Genomic DNA, 21458 nt, shown 5'->3' on the forward strand with positions numbered 1-21458 from the left:
TGGAAAACACTAAGATATGGTCTTATAGCCCTTTCCTGACTTGAGAGCAGCCACAATGCGCAGCCGCAGATCCTCATTGTGCTCCTTTGTCTTAGCCATGACTGTCCACAAACCAACAGCAGAGAGCTTCTGTTTTTCACCTGTTGAGTTGATTAAAACAGCTGTTCCCAATGAATCAGGGTAATTAGGATGATATAGAACAGCTTGGACTATTTGGAATGGTATAAAACTTTGGATTTTCCCATAGACTGTGACTGTTTGCAAAGGGTATGAATAATTTTGGACATGCCACTTTTTGTTCAAATGTAAATAAAAGCTGAGAAATATTTTTTTTCTACAACGATTCCTCTTGTACATCGTCTTATTATCTTTAGGGAGAAGCCTGTGTCATTTCCGGTCAAAAAAAAAAACTTGCTGGTTGAAGAAAAGTAACTTTAAGTCACAATTTGCCAGGGGTATGAACTATATATATATATATATATATATATATATATATATATATATATATATAAAGCTTACAGATATTTTAAATATTATTGTGGGTTTCAATATATAATAAAAGGATCTTAGTAAACATCTAAGATTTGCATACTTAAATGCTTTTTTTTTTTTTTTTGCCTTTATTATGTCAGGACAGGAAGTGAAGTGGGAGAGCGATATGGGGCGGTATCGGGAAAGGTCCTCGAGTCGGGATTCGAACACGGGAGGCCCGGAGCGCAACGGCGCTGTATGTCGGCACACTGCCCACAAGACTATCGGCGCCGACCTTAAATGCTTTTTAGATGTGTTTTTTTTTTTGTTGTGGGACAGCAATTTGCACCAATTCTGTCAAACAGCCCATAAAGGAAAAAATAATGTGTTTTGTTTAATGCAAAGTTAAAATAAACTGCGTTTCTTATTTTATTTATTTTTCATATTTCATTTTTTTTTTTTTATCATTTAAACATGATAAATTTTTTTTACCACACAAGCAAAACACTGAGTCTTAGTTAACACTATTTTATTCATAAAATATATATAAAATCACATTGATTGACAGCAATCAAACAATACTTAGTGTTGGTCTATTGGTGAGTTCAAAGAGAAGCACAACAGTAGCAATATCTGTAACACTGCAAGTGTGGTAAGAAATAAAAGATCAATGCAAATGGCAACATTTCCATCGTGAAAAAAGATTAAACAACTGGTTCCACTGCATAACTGAATAAACACACGCCAGCCTTTTTACAATTTGGATCAAAGTGATTCCAATAGACAACGCATGTGTATAGTTTGAGTTGTAAGCACATTTCTATCACATACTGGCACAGAGACGCTTGCCGGGCAAAGGCTCAGATTCTTTGGGGGTCAAGTGCAGATAAATGACTTTCAAAGCTATAGGTAAATAGGTCCAAGGCTACATTATACTTAATTGTAAAAGCTTTCCTTAAAAAAGAAGAATGAAAATGACAACACACCACATCAAAACAGAAAATGTTGCCTTGGTTTCATTCTCAGAAAATGAGAATAACGTTGCGGCAGTATTTCGCACAATGGAATGATAAAACTAAAACTAAAAATATGTCTAATCTGGCCAGCTCATCACTTTATTAGCTGCCTATAACACCCAGTAAGAGAAGTAGAAGGTGAGTTTCGCCTAAAGCTTCACTAATGTCAACCAGATATTAAGCCAGCAAAACAGAAGCATCGATTCACGGCAAACACGTGTTACATATCACAGCTGTTTTTGATAAGGATGTAGGCTGTGATGAATAAAAGCAATTTCACAGCTAACATTAAGAGACAAGTGTTTTTTTTATCAAAACAACCCAATAGCTTGTCTATCCTGTGTTCCTTTGTTTCAGAAAGTTTGACATTCTTTACTCATCCTCATCTCATTCTAATCCTGCAGGACTTCCGTTTATCTGTGGAACACAATGTAAGATTTCTTTAAGTGTGTTGCAACTGTTTTTGTCAAAATAATGAGGTTCAAAACAATGCTGAGTTCTATTCTATTGACCAGTCTAGCAGCTAAAGGTGAGAAGGTTAAGTCATAGTTCTATGGTGAAATGCATTGAGAATTTAAAAAAATCTTGCAAGAATATAGTGTTCAAACACTGTAATGTACCTTAAAAGTTTTATTTAAAAGAAAATAACTTAAAATAGTTTTGTAGTCTTGTTTTTGCCAGCAAATCCCTCTGCATTTTCCTTTAGGAACTAGAAAGCTGAAGATACATATATTAATCATGATGAAAAAAGGTTCTGTAATGCTAAAATCCAAGTTGCCAATTCCATCAGTAGTCACGGATGAGCACCTGCTTGTTTCACAGACCTTGAAGAGCTTAAACCAAAGGATTATTAATCATTATTCCTACATTCAATTTTTCACCAGAAAATGACAATTTGGAACGTGTTGGTTAGCAATGTGTTGCAAATGCAAGAGAAACACGATTAGGTTGCAGCAGTCACATTTTGAGGAATCAGAAAGTGCTCAGGTGAAGGTTTACTATAATGTGCTTATATTATTTGCACACACTCACACACACACACACTCATTACTCAAATGTCTTTTGGGTCAGTCCGTTTCACATGTTTTAAGTCTCAACTGTAAATGCTATAGGAAAATGATCTTTTCCCTCTATTGCTAAGTTGTGTGTGAAACGCAAATTATTTTCATGTTCAGGCGAAAAGATTAAAACCAACATTTTTGGTAACCAATCACTTGTTCACACGAACTGAGAATAAAGAGCTTAAACCTCGAGACCTTGGCGAGAAAAGTAGTCTTCCAGTTCTGTGAGCTTCTCGATTAGCAACACATCAAGGTCAACGTCATCCTGTCTACCCCTACGAGCTCGTCCTCGTGGCCCCTTTACGCGCAGTGGACCCAGGTTAGTTTTAGCCTTGCGTTTGCGAGGCAGGGTGAAATCTGGGAAGTCTAGAACTCGCTTTCGTTTCTGATGGCCGATGCACACTAAAGAGCCATTTTTCTCTTTCGGTTCTTCAAATATTGTCTCCAGGCTTCTGCATGAACAAAAATCAAAATCAGAAAATTTCCAGAATAACACGAAGAGTAAATAAAAGAAAGAAGTTAATACATTTGTAAAAATAAACCTGTTAGGGGTTGGAGACTTGTAATTCTTGTTGGTATAGATCTCCTCCAAGCTGAATTCTTTTTTCTTTAGCCTAACGAGATATTTTAGACATTTTAGAGATGAATGAATATTTATGATATATAATCAATGTTTAACCAACGCGTAAATATTACAATGAAGTTTCCTGATGAACAGTTTTGCTTCTTGTGTCATGAAAATTGTTCCTCTGAATATAAAAGAATAAGATTCAGGAAAAAAGCTTGTGGGCCAATTCAAAGCAAATACAGTTGAAATCAAAAGTTTACAAACACCTTGCAGAATCTGCTAAATGTTACTTTTTTTTTACCAAAATATAAGGGGTCGTACAAAATACATGTTATTTTTTTTATTTAGTAATGACCTATATAAGATATTTCACATAAGAGATGTTCACATATTGTCCAAAAGAGAAAATAATAGTCGAATTTATAAAAAAAAAAATAGTTTACATATGCTTGATTCTTAATACTGTGTTGTTACCTGAATGATCCACCGCTGCATGTGTTTCTATTTTATTTAGTGATAATTGTTCAATGAGTTGGTTAATGACTGGATGATTTTGAGATCTTTCTTTACACATTAAGGACAACTAAGGGACTCATATGCAACTACAGAAGGCTCAAAAGCTCACTGATGGTTCAGAAGGAAACGCAATGCATTAAGAGGTGGTGGTGAAACATTTCTGAATTTGAAGATCAGGGTAAATTTAACTTACTTTTCTTCTGGGAAACATTTAAGTATCTTCTGTAGCTTCTAAAGGGCAGTACTAAATGAAATAAATATGACAATGTACATATTTTAATTTTGTTCACACCAACAGCAAAGTTTACACCCCGGCTCTTAATGCATAGTTTTTCCTTCAAGAGCATCTAGCGTTTGAACCTTCTGTAATAGTTGCATATGAGTCCCTCAGTTGTCCTCAGTGTCTCAAAATCATAAAGCCACTGTTGGAAAGGGTTCAAATACACAAAAATGCTAAAAAACCAAAGAATCTGTTGGACCTGAAGGATTTTTCTGAAGAACAGCAGGCAGTTTAACTGTTCAGGACAAAGGACTCATGAACAACTATTACTAAACAAAAAAACAGCTGTGGATCATTCAGGTAACAACACAGTATCAAAAATCAAGCGTATGTAAACTTTTGAACAGGGTCATTTTTATAAATTTAACTATTATTTTCTCTTGTGGACTATATGTAAACGTCTTGTATGTGAAATATCTGATCTAGGTCAGTACTAAATGGAAAATAACATGCATTTTGTATGGTCCCTCTTTTCAATTACAAGAACTGCCACAAATAAATCAAAAGGCTGATAAACATTTATATATCAGCCAATTCTATTTAGATTCCACATCATCATTTATTTTAATGCTCACCTCTTTGGTTTGGGAAGTCCCATTGGAGTAAGGTTGTTATCTGGTTTGGGAACAGTCTTGCGAATACGGATTTGAGAGACCCTTTTGGAACGTTGACCTACTTGAGCTTCAGTATTAGTGTCATAGAGTTCCACCTACAAGAAAAATAAATGTCTAGCCTTGAGAAATGTGGAATCTTTCAATCATAAATATATTTTGTCTGAAAATATTTTCGCCAGCTTGCATTCTTCCTTCATTGTACAAATGCTAGACGAGATGATATAATACCTGGTTTATTTCTGTAGATGCCCCTCGATTATGCAAACCAGGGTATTTGACATTTGCACTGGCAATAACGAAACTGGGCACAGATTCAGTGGGGGGTCCATCCAATCGCACCGATTTGGGGCTGATGCTGTGCCGAGAGGTGTGATCCAGGCTCCTTTCTGGTGTGAGACGAATTTTTGACAGATGACACACTGATGAAGATGAGATGGCCTTCCTACACAGTGAAAGAAGCAAGCATTTTAGAGAATACCAGGTACCAGATTGCTAATATAACATCTATCAATATCTAAATCATTAAATGATCAGCTTAGAAGTGCAGATAGCTGTGATTTGTAAAATTGGATTGGCTTCATGCTTCAAATCTGACAACCATCATGACAGAATGTCTGAAAAGACAGATTGATTTTATTGCTTCATTCCTATTTTACTATGCAGATCACTTTAAGGTCAAGTGAGTCATTTCTGCACCACTAGCAACACCAAACTGAAAAGAAAAACAAGATTTTTTTTTACATTTTTTGATGCAATGCCACAACATGAATAACATCCTTTCTATGTTAATAAAGTTTTTGGCATAACCAGCCATAGGTTACTGATAGGGGTCGGCCGATATGTGTTTTTTTAGGGATGATGGCAATTATAACAGATCAAGTAGACAGATAACCGATATTTTGAACCGATTTGTGTTTGCATATCTTGTAGATATGTCGCAACTGGTGTGGACAGACAAATTGTCACTAGAAATCTTATCGCATTTGGTTGGGACAGGTGTAAATTTGGTCCTAGAGAGTCGCTGTCCTGCAGAGTTTAGCTCCAAAAAAAAAAACCTCACCTGCCTATGCTAATGGTGTGTGCATATTCCACAAAAGATGACAAAAAAAGAAAAAAAAAGAAAATTTGCATTATGCGTTGTTTGCGCATAATGCAACCCAATCAGCGAAAAAATTGACATGTCCATTTTGGCACTTTGGCGAAAGCATTACGCGATTATTTGCGCAAGTGACACTAAAAACATCCTGTGAGTAATCTAGAGCAATAACGCATGAGTAAGTAGCCAAATGGTGTGTGCGCCTTAAAAGCTAAATTAATTATTCGCACGAGTAGATTACATACATGTCATTGCAATGCGCTTATTGCGAACATGTGGTATCGCATCTTCCAAACAAGTTGACAAATTTCAATCAGAAAATGAAAGAAAGCATTATGGGGTGCTTTTATTTGTGCAAGTAACACGAAAAACATCCTGCGAGTAATCTAAAGCGATTATGTGTGAGTGAGTAGCCTAATGGTGTGTGCACACCAAAAGCGAATTTAATTATTTGCGTAAGTAGATTACATACAAAGTCAATGCAAAGATGCGAAAGACGTGAATCAGGTGACGTAATTATCGCGAATGCAAGATAATGCATCTTCCATGCAAGTTGACAAATTTCAACTTGAGTGTAAAATTCGCATGATGCATTGTCACGTAAGCCAATCAGCGAAAAACTTAGACATGTCCAGATTGGCATGTCCGGTTGTATTAGAAAATGGAATAAAGGATTATCTGATTATTTTTTTTTGCGCAAGTGATACAAAAAACATCCCGCAATTAATCGAGAACAATAATGCGTGAGTGGCCTAATGGTGTGTGCACACCAAAAGCTAATTTAAAGGTGCAATGTGTAATATTTAAGATGATCTCTAGACAGAAATGCAATATAGTATATATAACTATGTTCTCAGGGGTGTATAAAGACCTTACTTAATGAACCATTATGTTTTTATTACCTTAGAATTATCAGTTTATATCTACATACACCGCGGGTCCCCTCACATGGAAGTCGCCGTATTGTTTCTACAGTAGCCCTAAATGGACAAACTGCTTTACAGATCGCGTTTCATCACTGTTGTTCTAGCGGAAAAACACTGACACAATGTTGAACATGTAACCGTAATATTCACAATAACATCGTTTTATTGAATTATTAAGTAAATATAATTCCTTAATTTACGTTTTAAAAGAAACCTAATTACTCTTTGTTGTCTAAAACGACGACATCTTAATCCCGTGTGGGCCACCGTAGCTTCTGTAAAGGGAGGGGTGAGCGGTGGACGGGAGACGTTGGTTGCAATTCACAATCTCACCGCTAGATGCCGCAAAAATCTACACACTGCACCTTTAATTATTTGTGCGAGTAGATTATATACAAAGTCAATGCAAAGACGTGAATGACGTGAATCAGGTGACCTGATTATCACAAATGCACGATAATGCATCTTCCATGCAAGTTGACAAATTTTAAACTTGCATAATGCATTGTCACGTAAGCCAATTAGCGAAAAACTTAGACATGTCCAGTTTGGCATGTCTGGTTGTATCAGAAAATGGAAGAAAGGATTATGCGATGATTTTATTTGCGCAAGTGATACAAAAAACATCTCGTGAGCAATGACGCAAATTGAGCAATGTGATTATCGCAAACGTGGGACATCGCATCTTCCAAGCAAGTTGACAAATTTCAACTTGAGTGGAAAATTCACATGACGCATTGTCTTTGAAGCCAATCAGCGAAAAAATGTACACGTCCATTTAGGGAAGTCCGGTTGTATCAGAAAATGGTGGAAAGCATTCCCTGGTTATTTTATTTGCGCAAGTGACACGAAAAACACTCTGCGATTAATCTAGAGCGATAATGCGTGAGTGAGTAGCCTAATGGTGCGTGCATACAAAAGATCATTTAATCATTTGTGTGAGTAGAATACATACAAAATCAATGCAAAGAAGCGAATTACACAAATCAGGTGACGCAAATCAGATTACCCAAATCGCGAATGCATGATAATGCATCTTCCATGCAAGTTTGAACTTGAGTGGAAAATTTGCATGACGCATTGTCACGCAAGCCAATCAGCAAAAACGTAGACATGTCCAGTTTGGCATGTCTGGTTGTATCAGAAAATGGAGGAAAGCGTTACACAATGAATTGATCTTGAATCTTGTTGGTTTAATTACAAAAACAGCTAAGTTATCATCTCATTGCTGAAAAATATAGTGTAGGTTTTAGTAGCAAAGCTATTTTATTTATAAAATTCAGGGGGCATGGGTTGAAAACCAACTCCTGAATGTTGCGCAGTTTCTTACATATAAAGTTCCTGTCTCAATAAAATGCAAACACATATACAGCATGCCAGCGTTAAAATGTTCTCTTTATGGGCAAACGCATTGCTCTCAGATTGTGGTGGCTTGGAGTTCTGAGGGAAATCAGATATGCGTGTTTAGACATAGGTCAGATGTCCAGATATTGAATATGTATCCAATTAAAATTATGCAAAAAAGGCATCTCATGGATTTTTGTGTTTACACGTGTGCAAAGTCAGATCTGTGTCAGATTTTTGATTAGCTTGTTCAGGTGTGTTTGATAAGGGTCGGAGCTTGATTAGGACAATGGCTCTCTACGACCAAACATGCCTTCCCCTGGGTTAGGACATAGTGTAAGATGTTTTGGGTGAATGCCGGGTGGTTTCATACTGGCCCATCCCAAAAGAATCCACCCTCAGCTCTCTCTGATATCTTTGTCTGTAGGTTTGGCTTGGTCACTCCTTTTACAAGCTTTTTTTATTCTTGAAAATTGTACAGAAAAGTAACAGCACAGCTCAAACACACCAAGCTTATCATTCATGTATGCAGCAAAAATGCAAAGTTTGATATCTATAAGTGTAGTTGAAGTAATAATAGTGGTGCTTGCATTCCAAACACATCAAACCCACAGATGCCAAAAAATGGGTTTCAAGGAAACAAGAAACAAAACATAATAAAGGCACCTGGTCACTACTGATTTCCATAGGTTTGGAAAGCTTTTCAGCGATTTGATTTTGTGTTGCTGGCTGTGCTGAAATGATGCACTTCACCTTCAGTCTAAACCATAACTGATTAGCAAAGATTGATTAAAAAAGTCTTTCAATCAACAGACTGGCTAAATTGCGAGAAATGCAGGGGGATATGCCCACCGTGCTGAAGCTCTTTTCCTGCTGGGTGTAGTTTCTTGACTGGATCGGCGTATATAGCTATCAATGAAAAGATGTAGATCAAAATGGGTTGAACTGTAAGTGCAAGCAGCATGCAGGTAAAAAACTAGCATTCACCTTTGATTAAGTAAATCAAATTTCCTTGCAATCAAAACATGCAAAACAAAGTTTTCAACATCTTCAACAGCTTTAACTCACTGGTGATCGTTGTCCACTCCTGGTGGGGCAGTGAAGTCAACCAGAGGTCGAAAAGGATGACACTTGCACCTCCCCAAAATCCGACTCATAACCGTATTGATACTAGGACGTGACAACTGCATAAGAGGAAAGTTGACCCGCCTGTGGCGAAACCACAGCCTGAAGGAAGTTGGAGAAGACAAAGCCAGGACGGTACTAACACCGGCGCCAGAGAAGCTCCCTTTGCTTAAAGTAGACAAAGGAGGAGTGCTGGGCCGAAAAAGTTGAGATAAGCTCGGACAACACGCAGAGTCTTTATCCAGTTTGATAGGTAAAGCATCTGAAGGACAAGCTATTGTACCAGCCAATTGAGAAGAGACAGAAAGCATTGAGTCCTCAAGAATCGGCTGCCAATGTTTGGTTATCTCTCCTGCCTGCTCAAAGAAAGACAAAGAAAGGGTTTCTCCAAATTTAGGAGTGGAAAACTCGGAAAGGTGATGCTTCTTTCCACCACAGTGTTTGAGTTTGGATCCAGTTCTTCTGTAACCAGTCCATCTGTCCATCAAGTCATTAGAGGAACAGCTTCTGGACACCAAGCGATAGGCAGTATCCGAGAGATGTTTCAAGAGTTTGTTAGTATCACTGTCTAAAAATGGTTTCAAGGACCCATTTCTTGAGGCCGAAAGATGGGGACTGAAGCGTGCTTGATGAAATGTCAAAATCGAACCTAGTGATCTTTGGTCACCTACACCTTTTACCAACTGGTTTGGAAAAGCAAGTTCACAGTATGGCAGGACTGATGACCCTTGAATAGAGAGTTTCATTGGGCTACCCTTTGAAAATGAGAACTGAAAACCAATGCTTTGTCTTTTACTTCCTATCTTTGTGCTCTCGCCAGAATCTCTAACATTTGTCGCTGTCAGTCTATCTACATCCATTGACATTGTGACGTGATCCAAGACTGAAGTACTATTACTCAATGAGGTAGTAGTAGAGTGAAAAAGACCATTCGGCTTGACCTTCTCCAAGATCGCTACTTCTTTCTTAATAGAAGTCTGAACTAAACAACCCTTGAGTTTATCAGGTTTGGGTTGTACTCCTAGCAGCTTAGTGGAGAAAGGGAAGGTAATTTGACTAAAGAACTCGTCTTTAGAGGAATCTGTTAATGCTGCTGGTTTCCTAAAGGGCTTCGAGTTCAAAGATGAACAAAGATGATCTGTATTTGTGTTTGAGCCACTAGGAGTTGAAGATCTGAGAAGCTGAATGGAAGGCACCCGAGGGTTTTCAGGAACATGTAAACACTGATTATTTAAGATGTCTTCTCCTTCCTGATCAGATTTATTATTCCCCACACTATCAAAAGACAGTACTTCTTGATTACAAGGAAGTCCCTGGTTTTCATTGTCATCTGAGCTGCTAAGCACAGAATCTACCAATAGGTTTAACGTAACTCTGTCCTTCTCAGCTTCCAGTTCCATCTCCAGGTCTTCAAAATCTGAAACGGGTGAGTAGTTACCCTGCAAACAATTGTCAGTTTGTCCCTGAGGGGATGATTTTAGAATTCCACAGGATGAACTGGAGCTGCTAAAATTTCCACTTAGATCCTGACAGCTTATGTCCTCTGGCTTATGAGCAGGACTTTGGCTGGACTGGGAATGAGTTGACAGTGCCCAAGAACACACAGGGTCCTTCTTTGATTCAGGAGACAGTGATCTATAAAGAGACTGTGGCCTAGAAGAGGAGACATTTGAGATGATTCCTTTGTAGTCTTTTGGCACGTCTGTGTCCACTCCTGCAAGGACACAACAGTAAATCAAATCAAAATGTAATCTGTCTTTGCTTAGATTTGAGATCACCTACATTTTAGTGGACTTCTAAAAATTGACTAAATTATCTTTTAGAAAACACCTAGAAGAATTTATCTTCCAGAAAAACAGATGAAACATACACTACCAGTCAACAGTTAAAGAGGTCTCTTCTGCTCACCAAACCTGCATTTTTTTATCCAAAGTACAGCAAAAACAGTACAATTTTGAAGTGTTTTTGCTATTTAAAATAACTGATTTCTATTTAAATATATTTTAAAATGTAAATTATTCCTGTGAATAGAAAGGAGAACAGCATTTATCTGAAATAGAAGTCTTTTGTAACATCAGAAATCATTCTAAAAATCTAGAAATCTTCTAAAGTACCATGTGACAATGAAGACTGGAGTAATGGTGCTGAATATTTAGCTGTGATCACAGGAATAAATTACATTTTAAAATACATTCAAATAGTTATTCATATAGTACAAATATTTTACAATATTACTGCTTTTGCTGTATTTTAGATCAAATAGGCAGGCTTGGTGAGCAGAAGAGACTTCTTTTAAAAAAATATTATAAATCTTACTGTCCAAGACTTTTGACTGCTAGTGTACTAATGAAATCATGGTTTGTGGCTTTAACATACATAATAAAATGTTTTTTTCCTTATTTCAACTTCATTTTACACTAGAAAATACATGGAAAGAAAAGTCTTCTCATCACAGCATTTGGGATGGGATCTTTAAGATTTTTAGCTTCAAATTAGGCCTTGCCTAGCCTTGAAATGACACAATTATTAACTGAAGTGACTATTATGCTAACATGAACATTTACCACGACTGCAAGCTGATGAAATACTTGGAGTATTTGAACAGCCAAAGGACAAGTCTCTTCCCAGCTGGCCAACTTTACTGTGCAGCTGAGCTAAACTGCGGGTATGTGCACTGCTTTGTGAACACAGCTGGTCCATCCTCCTCTCCATTGCCTCAAGACGTTGGGTCAAAGATCCGAACGTATCAGTCAGCAGACGCTTCATCTCAGTTTGATGGGACACAAGAAATTGTTCCAGAACTCCAAGCTGCTCTCCTGATGGTCCAGGTGGAGGAGATGAATTAAAGGTGGCAGATGTCCATCGTGGATCCCTAAACTTGGCCTCTGCAAAGGAGAAATTTATTAAAAGCTGTACTTTATAACATAGTTAAACCAAAAATTATGTGATATTTGTTTTACTAGTGGGTGCAGGACACTATAGTTCATTTATGTAAGTGAGGATAGCAAAATTAAGTAGAATGTTACATATTATACCCAAAAATTCTTCATAGAGTGGACTACCAGTCAAATTAATACAAATATGACCATGTTTTGTTACATACCTTTCTATCAAAGGTATCTGACATTATCAAGATGAATTTGTTCTGACACAGTTTAACTCTTGAGTTCTTGTCATATTTATTACCATTTCCAAACTATAGTGAATAAACTGTGATAATGTGAGAAATGTTGAAGGTGTCTTAATAAATTTTGGTTTGTCTGTATCTTAACTAGGTACCAAAAACCTGGTTTGATTCCATCTGGAACCAATTGCTTTAGAATATACATCTGCAATGTTCATTTTAGGAAAACATGCATACATTTCTAAAGCTACTCCTGTGCAGAACAACAACAAAAAACCCAGAAGACAACCTCGAAAATATTAGATATTTCATAAAATATTCTTGAATGTATGGGCTAACTATGAAAGACCTCAAAGACCTTTCTGTGCTGTTATTTTACTTTAAACTGCATTTTTATTTATATACATGTTATATTCTGTATGCTATTATTGTATTATTTTGCATTATGTATTTCTATCTATATCTATCTATCAGCATATTTGAATGATTTCTGAACACTGCTAGTTAGGGTTAGTGACACTAAAGACTGAAGAAATGGCTGCTGAAAGCTTTACAATCACAGAAATAAGTTATAAATACATTAAAATAGACATGTTCTTTTAAACTGTAATAATATTTCAAGATATTACTGTATTTACTATCAAATAAATGCTGCATTTTTGAGTATGAGACCTTTCAAAAACATTTTAAAAAATGTTATTGACTTAAAAGGTTCGAATGGTAGTGTGGACGTATATTTATTATTCTAATGTTTTCAATTGGTGTATAAAATAAAACACCCACTAAGACGTGTTTTATGAAAATGTGACACACAGCATAATAAGGAAGCTAACTGCTACACATTACACTTTTTATTTTTTTTCTAGAATTTCTAGAATCAAACTATGAACATAGTTCAAAATGTTTCTTCTCAGGTAGCAAGGGGTAATCTGATTTGCTTTAGTAAAAACAAACTTAGGGTTACCTTGCTGAGTACACATGTGTATGCGAGTCAAACTAGGATTGACTCCAAAGTTAGTACTTTTTGGATCAATCTGTCTCAGAGCTCCTTCATTTTCCAGATGAACTTCCTTCATGCCTGTCCCAAAGTCTGAGGGCCATGTTCTGTCACCAGATTCAATCTCCTCCCTGCTGGTTTCTCTGCATCCTATGGCCAGCTGCTCCTGATACAGCGATGAATGAGCAGCACGATGGCATGGACCAGCCGCAGAAGCAGGCACCTGCTCTGTCCCTTTCTGTTCAGCCGGAGGATTGGACAACATCTTTTAAAGGGACTGATGGGAGAAAATACATCAGACAGACATTATTATTTTTTTTTTATCAATATTTACATTCTTTGATGAACAGAAAGATCCAAAGATCAGCATTTATCTGAAATATTATACACTAAACCATTCAAAAGCATGGAGTCAGTATATTTTTTTTGGAGGTTGAGGGAAAGAAATTATAGAAATTAATACTTTTATTTAGCAAGGATGCTTTAAATTGACCAAAAGTGATGATGAAGACATTTATAACGTTACAAAAGACTTGTATTTCAGATAAATGCTGTCCTTCTGAATTTTTTATCCATCAAAGAAACCTGAAAAAAATTCTACTCAGCTGTTTTCAACATAATAATAACAATAATAAAAGTTTTTTGAGCAGCAAATTAGAATGATTTCTGAAGGATCAGGTGACGTTATGAAGAACGTTAATGATGCTAAATCACAGAAATAAATATTTTAAAATACATTAAAATAGAAAATAGTTATTTTAAATAGTAAAAAGATTTTTAAAAAGTTACTGTTTTTGCTGTACTTTGAAAAACATACCATAACATATACCACATGGGATTTACATACATTTCCAAGGAACTTAGTGTAGTACAATGTCCAAACTACACGATACTACAAAAAAATGTGTCATACTCATACATATTCAGTGGTCAATAAATACAGGACCTGTCAAACGCTCCTTGAAGCGATTTTACTATAGTAATTCCGTCTGAATAACCACACATTTATTTGTACTGAACACAACTGTCTATACGTGCACATATATTTCACTTTATACACATACCACATGGTGTTTTGTAAGGAATCATCACATGAATGAAACTGAGCAGGTTTCGTAGGTTTTCGAAAAATATTATCACACTAATTAAAAACATATTATTTGACCACCATTCGCATATAATTCACGAGAGAAATCATTCATAATTACTTATAACATAACTGTTTTTATGCATAGGTGTTATGCATAACGATGTCAATGCAGGCTCCTCATGCATGTCAGACTTTCGAAGGCCCCTGAAAGAAATACAAATGAATCAAGAGCAACTCAGACATATTTCATAAAGCAGTACCTATATTGCGTTCCCGTTCACAACTGTCAATCCCCGCCAAACAACGTCTCCGGCGATGAGAGTGGGCTGTTATATCACTAATACTCGCTGAGCCATCCTCATGATGCACAGGTCGGATGTGATTTCTTTAAGCCCAGTAAAAGTCATTTCCGGCGACCCTTCAGACTCATATTCAGACTGTAAAGCAGATTTACAGTGCAAGCTGACTGAACACTAACCCAGCGTATTATTACGACAGCTACGTGATTAAATATATCATAAAATTAACATACAGTGCTAACAAAATTCTCAAACGTCAGAATATTTATTATTGACGAGTAGTGACGACTTCCGTCATGCGTGCTGCTGTAAAGCGTGTTGTCATTGGGTGCAGCAGGAACTCAGGCTCATTTTATTGTTTTAATGGAAACGCTTGATTTTTATCTGAAAAACCTATTTTATTACGCCGAATCTACAGTGTACCATTTTGGCTGATACTTACAGTGGTACATTAGTCAGAATAATTACTAAAATAATTGTTATTAGAATATAAAAGTCACAATTTAATTGACTAATTCCTGAAAGAAGTTTAATTTAAAAAGAACAGATACTTGTTGTTTATGTGTTAATCATTTATATTTTTTTCAATATTTTATTATTATTATTGATTATACTGTTAGACAACGCATAATGATAATGAGCTAATTATGCATCTTTGTTAAATTTATCATGCTAATCATTCTTTATTCATAGTAGTAGCCTAGACTGTGTAACAGGGGTAGTGAAGAGAATGGCTTGTTGCAGTTAAAACGTAACAATTTTCCTCACAGGTCGTTCCTTATACTTTAACAAAATCAGTATTTTGATATTATGACCAGCAGAGGGCGTACATCCCTATTTAATGAGACGTATATTTGCCTTTCAAAGCCTATTCTTCTTCGTTGAGCCAGTGGGTAAGTTGACCCCACCCCCTGTATCTTTCCAACTGTACACTTTTACTGTCATGTGACCATGTATTTTGGAATCACACTTCATCTCTGCCAGACTGTGAAAAGGAGAAACTTGTGGGAAGAGTGGAAGGCACCCGTTTACTTTAAAAACTGTTTTTGGCTTGTCAAAGTAAAATTTTAGCATAGCAGATGTAAGGCCTATTTCATCAATTTATCCAGGTCTAAAAGTAATCATGATGCATATAGGTGATTTAGCAACATATAAACCCATACAAGTCATTTAGCTAAATATTAGCCTCTTTTAGTATACTAGCTAGTTTTTTTTTTGTTTTTTTTTAAGTTGAGTCAGGGTACGTTGAGCCAGCACTTTAACTTACCCCATCATAAGGCACTGAATTTAAGTTCAATCTCAATAAACTGGAATTTTAATGTGATATTACACAACTGGCTTAGGTTATCATATATATATATATATATATATATATATATATATATATATATATAGATATAGATATAGATATATAGATATAGATATAGATAGATAGATAGTATTTGTAGTTTGTGACAGTGTACAAGTGCAACAAATCCTTCTCTAATCACATTAAAATCAAAGATATCTTTCCACCTGTGGTACCTAATGGCCTGTTTGACACTGCAGAAAAGCTACCATGCCAAGAATCTTTTGACTAAAATGTTTATTAGTTTCAGTGACATTTATTCCTTCATTCTAATTCAGTTTTTATTTCATTTCACTCAACAAAATCACTGTTTAGTCTGTTTTTGGGAAGGTTAAAACTTTGGTGTTCAACATATTGTTGAAGAAATGCAGACAATTAAAGATTAATTAGTTATTAAGTTTTTAAAAGAGGTAAATTATCTGCCAAATTTCACATTGATTTGAATTAGATTTAATCAGATGTTCAGTTATCACCCAGATGGCGCATCTTACCCACTGACTCGGGTCAACTTACCCCTAACCTGTGGCAAATTGAGCCACAGGAGCACTTTTTTATAAGAAGCCATGTTTTAAGGGGCCAGCTAAAAACGGGCAGCGGGTTCGAGTCTCAGGTCCGGCAGGGATTGTAGGTGGGGGGAGTGAATGTACAGCACTCTCTTCACCCTCAATACCACGACTGAGGTGAGTCCCTTGAGCAAGGCACCGATCCCCCAACTGCTCCCTGGGCACCGTAGCAATGGCTGCCCACTACTCCGGGTGTGTGTTCACGGTGTGTGTGTGTTCACTGCTGTGTGTGTGCACTTGGATGGGTTAAATGCAGAGCACAAATTCCTAGTATGGTCACCATACTTGGCCTCACGTCACCTCCTTTCCTTTAGAATCCTTTGTCATTGATACATTCTGATAATTTAAAATGATAGGAAACATTCTTCTGAAATTACATTCATTGTGCCTCATTTTCTCTTATTATGAGGACCACATAAGTAAAAAATGGCTCATCTTACCCCACTCTCCTCTATTGCAATTCACTATTGAATACTGAACACTGAATCATTGAAATTCCTGTGTAATTTTAGAATAGTTCCCTTACGAAAATTAACCATGGTTTTACTATGAACAAAACAAACTACAAATAAGCTATGGTTTTGCTACTTTAACTATAGTTTAACCATGGTATTATTTGTAGTAAACCTGTGGTTATAGAAATGGAATTAATACGGCAAAAAAACAAAACAAAACACAAAATATAGTTACTACAATTTTCGTAAACATTACTTGAAGAGACATTTTTGTGTTGTTGTGTAATCGTACTGTATGTAATCTATACTGTTTTGTTTTACAACATAGATTACATAGTCATATCCTAATTTAAGATAAGAAATAACAGAGGCCAACTATGAAGAAAAACATGATTACAATCTGAGCGGCTCTATTCACCATCTGAGTGAGTCAAATGGTGTTCTTTTCTTTGAAAACCCTATATGTTATGTTATAGTCTTATTGAAGGGCATGTTCAAATTTCAAAGAGAGTAAATATAATCAGTGATTTAATGTGTACAAAGTACTTGAAATATCATTCATAAGCATGATTTAGTTAACCGCTGCTAAGGAACATTTTAGACAGTTCATTTCAAGACAACTAAAATAACCATTGGATCTTCGCCGGAGGTTGGACTTCCAACTAGGACTGATAAGCCCCTCCTGATGTAATTTCTAAGATGACAACAACTTCCTGAAACTGTGCTGGTGAGTCATGGCACCATCTTGTTTTGTTTTCACTTGAATATGATGTATGATTAACTAGAATTCTCTGAAAGAGGGAAATTTCAGAGAGCTTCATATAGAACAAAACATAACTGCAACCCCTTGCAGTCCAAAGTAGACCAGACTTTGACTGGAAAAACTGGCTACACAAGACTATTAATGGAGCAAACCAACTGGCTGTAAACATGAATAATGATTGTAGAAATACATCTTGAAATACATACCTCATATGGCACTTGCTTTTAATAATGTGAGGTACTGAGTACGAATTGCACACTTAAATGCCTTGTTAAAGGGCGCAATAGTAATAGAGCAGGATTGAATGTACAAAAGTAAACAGAAAAAAAGTGTTTTTTGTTTGATCACGCCATGACTGCTCGCTTTGAGTGGACATTCCTCTTGTGGGAAAAGCTCATGTTTGGTCTCTGTAGTTCTCCAGGTGGGATGAATAAATCTGCAGGTTCAGCTGACGTCTGTGCATTCATAGTCGAGGTTACTATAGTTGCATACTCTGTGCTGTCATGGTTTGGAGTCTGTTTAAATTTTCTGCTGTTCGCATGTTCATATTGTAGGACTTGAATCTCTGCGTAGTGTAAACCATCATCATTCTGCTTCCGTTTTTTATTCACCTGGGCATACTGTGGCTCAGCTGACACGAGGTCATAAACATGAGCATCAACATGGGCTGTATGCTGTGAGAAAAAAAGTTGTTGTCACAAAAAAATGTACATATATTTGCATAAAGTTTTCTAGTGATCAATTAAACCAACACACCTGATGGGGAGGAACCACAGGTGGATCTGCTGTAAAGATGTGCATTGGTGAATAGCAATAAACATTACAACAACTAGATTATCAAGTAATAAACATTGCTTTCATGATCAAAGTGTCCTCATCAATGTTTGTTTTGTTTTGTTTTGTTACCTTTTCTTTTTGGCCGTTTTTGTGAAAGTTTTCTTGGATTTACTCCGCATCTAAAAAAAAAAAAATGCAATTTAAATATAAAAGTTGGTATATTTGTAGTTTAGTTCCCTAACTAACGTTGATTATTGATAGACTTATTCTTTGTGAAAAAGAAGTGCACATAACTGCATTGAATGTGCCCTTGTAGTGCATTTCAAATCTTAAACAGTACAATTTATTGACATTGTGCTTAATACCCCTACACTTTTTAAAAATAAAGGTGCTTTGAAAGGTTCTTCACAGCGATGCCATAGAAGAACCATTTTTGCTTCCACAAACAACCATTCACTCAAAGGATTTTTAAAAATGGTCTCTGTCTTATCTTTTTTATAATCTGAAGAACCTTCTTTCACCACAAAGAACCTTTAAGGTTCTAAACCTTAAACGTTCTTTATTGAACCATTTAGACAAAAAAGGTTCTTCTATGCCATCGTGAAGCACCTTTATTTTTAAGAGTGTAAGTACACTTTTAAAAAGTGAACTTCTGTAATAATGTCATTTTAAATTGTTTTAATAATCTTGTCATGCTTTAATTACACTTATTTTGATTTGACTAACGTGCTACAGCACATTTACCATACTTGATTATAACTTTACCTGTAGTGTACTATTCAATTTACATTTAAAGTTAAATATACTAAATTACAACTTAATAATTTCAAATGTGTAATTACATATACTGTGTATTTAAATACAAGACAGACACGTCTGAACAGAAATTGCATTTTAGTATGCATTTTTAATTTACCATACACACTTGGCAGTACATTTGGCAGACTTCAATGATATAGATGTAATTATGAAATTACATATAAAGATGCTCTTAAGCCTCACTTAACTGGGTCAAAAACATTTTCAAAAAACAAGTTCAACTGGTAGCATTTAATATGAACTTAAACTTTTAGTAAGTGTTACATAACATGAAATGAAGTGTCTGAAAACATTACATTGAGTATGCACTTAAGTACATTCTTTCAAAGTAAAGTTTACTTCTTTCTGACAAGGTTTAACTTCCTACTCCTTTGTCCCAATGCCAATACAATTCATTTCCCTCTTTTCTGAACAATGCACCACCTTATGAACACTTTCTTGTATCTGGCTTAGCTTTATAGCCTGTAACAAATTCAACAGCACTTTTTAAGCATTTAAACTATCTAATATGGAAAGAAGCTGAGAAACAATATGTCTCAAAGAATGACCTACTTAGAAATTAAATGTGAACAGAACATTTAGTAATCACGAATGAATCAGTTTAAGGCAGTTTCCTTCCCATCCAGATCATGCTGCTATAAAACACATGTGTTAGACCTCTGTCGCATTTGAATAGATAAATACTGTCACCCATGCCCAGTATGTTTAACACAATTCAAGTTTGGCTACTCACTTATTCAGTGCTTTGGTTACACTGCTTCCCATGGCAGAAGTCGTCGTCAGTGCACAGTTAGCCTAGAGTTGATCAGTTGCTCATTTTTCATTTCCTTGTTCCTCTGTAACTGGAGTCCTGCAGGTGTTGCTTTTAAAGAAAGCTACCTTTGTACGTCGAACTGCAACGCCCCTATCGCTGAGGCTGACCTTCAGGTTGTGACTGTTTGACAGTATCTTTAATGTTGTATATCTTCGCAGTCATTCATTCATGAGAAAAATGATAGTGTTTGCACAGAGAACTCTCTTAGTTTACATTGGGCTTACTGTACTTAGCATTGTACGATAGCTGTATTGTAATATCTGCATACATGTGAATGTAAACAGGTAGAAATTATAAGCTGTTTTGAGTAACATATTATGTCTTAACCATTGGAAACCATTCATTATAGCTGAAGTGTGTATATTTGTGACAAAAAATCTTTCTCATATTCCAGGTTAATATGCAGAGAAAGTAAACCATTCCCCAAAAAGTGTAATAACTGTGATTCTGTGGCGCTTTCAAAACTTTGCTTTGTTTGTTTAAACATCCCGGCTAGCCAAAAGTCAGCATGAAATGGAAATTATTATATTTTCTAATCAAAATATCATAACTTAGTCTTCCAGTGAAACTACACACTTTGGTGGCATATGCTGGACCATTTAAACCCCACTTTTTTTTCTTTCTTTTTTTTTTTTTTTTTTTTTTTTACAATTGACTGCAAAATCTTATTCAGATCTGCATCCATCCAATCAAAAACCATCGGATAGAATCTGTTTTAGAGTCTGTTTTACTTGTACACCACAATACAGAAGAAACACAGCAACAGTGGCAACCAATGCCACAAATTAGGAGCAGGACTAGTAACTGAGTAACTGAGTACAAAACTGAGGCAAGACCATTTTAAAGGAGAAGTTCACTAAATGAAAATTTCCTGATAATTTACTCACCCTCAGGTAATCCAAAATGATGTCTTTCTTTCTTCAGTCAAAAAGGTTTTTGAAGAAAACACTTTAGGATTTTTCTCCATATAATGGACTTCAATGGTAGCCAAAGGGTTGAAGATCTTCCCGCATTGCATAATCACATTGGAAGAGTCACACTCGGTTAGTTCTTTGTCTGTGTGCTTTGGTTTAAAAAGGTAGGGCGAAAAACTCATCTCATTTTCTCCTCCAACTTCAAAAGTGTTTCAAAGTCACTTTGTAAACACTAGGTCGGTACTTCCGCCTACATCATGTGTGCATGATTTAGTAATGTGTGAGGTCGAGCTAGTGCAAGACGAGCATTTGTGGTTAAAAAATATCTACATTTTTATTTTTCTTTGAAAATGACTTATCGTTTTACTAGATAAGAGCCTTATTCCTCAGCTGAGATCGTGTAGAGCCCTTTAGTGCTGCATTGAAACTGCAATTTGGTCCTTTAACCCGTTGTCCACCATTGAAGTCCATTGTATAG

General features: G+C 36.0%; 2 protein-coding genes across 4 annotated transcripts; both read right to left on the reverse strand.

The window, feature by feature from the left end:
- Positions 1 to 983: 983 nt before the first annotated feature.
- On the reverse strand, positions 984 to 14781 carry LOC141335682 (uncharacterized). 2 transcript variants are annotated; one of them, XM_073841214.1, is made up of 9 exons: positions 14489 to 14781; positions 13106 to 13415; positions 11582 to 11902; positions 8961 to 10731; positions 8745 to 8801; positions 4755 to 4968; positions 4488 to 4621; positions 3091 to 3162; positions 984 to 3000 (listed from the first exon to the last, which is right to left on the reverse strand). In XM_073841214.1, the coding sequence occupies exons 2-9, from the start codon at positions 13401 to 13403 to the stop codon at positions 2730 to 2732; spliced, it is 3138 nt and encodes a 1045-aa protein (XP_073697315.1). In that variant the 5' UTR covers positions 13404 to 13415; positions 14489 to 14781; the 3' UTR covers positions 984 to 2729. The 2 variants fall into 2 exon arrangements, with proteins under 2 accessions (XP_073697315.1, XP_073697316.1); XM_073841215.1 differs by lacking the exon at positions 8745 to 8801.
- Positions 14782 to 17404: 2623 nt separating this feature from the next.
- On the reverse strand, positions 17405 to 20512 carry LOC141335528 (uncharacterized). 2 transcript variants are annotated; one of them, XM_073841025.1, is made up of 4 exons: positions 19986 to 20512; positions 18563 to 18612; positions 18413 to 18438; positions 17405 to 18330 (listed from the first exon to the last, which is right to left on the reverse strand). In XM_073841025.1, the coding sequence occupies exons 1-4, from the start codon at positions 20015 to 20017 to the stop codon at positions 18001 to 18003; spliced, it is 438 nt and encodes a 145-aa protein (XP_073697126.1). In that variant the 5' UTR covers positions 20018 to 20512; the 3' UTR covers positions 17405 to 18000. The 2 variants fall into 2 exon arrangements, with proteins under 2 accessions (XP_073697126.1, XP_073697123.1); XM_073841022.1 differs by having other exon boundaries at positions 18413 to 18441; positions 19986 to 20491.
- Between the last annotated feature and the right edge of the window lie 946 nt (positions 20513 to 21458).

The sequence above is a fragment of the Garra rufa genome, chromosome 5, assembly GCF_049309525.1.
Source record: "Garra rufa chromosome 5, GarRuf1.0, whole genome shotgun sequence".
Lineage (NCBI taxonomy): Eukaryota > Metazoa > Chordata > Actinopteri > Cypriniformes > Cyprinidae > Garra > Garra rufa.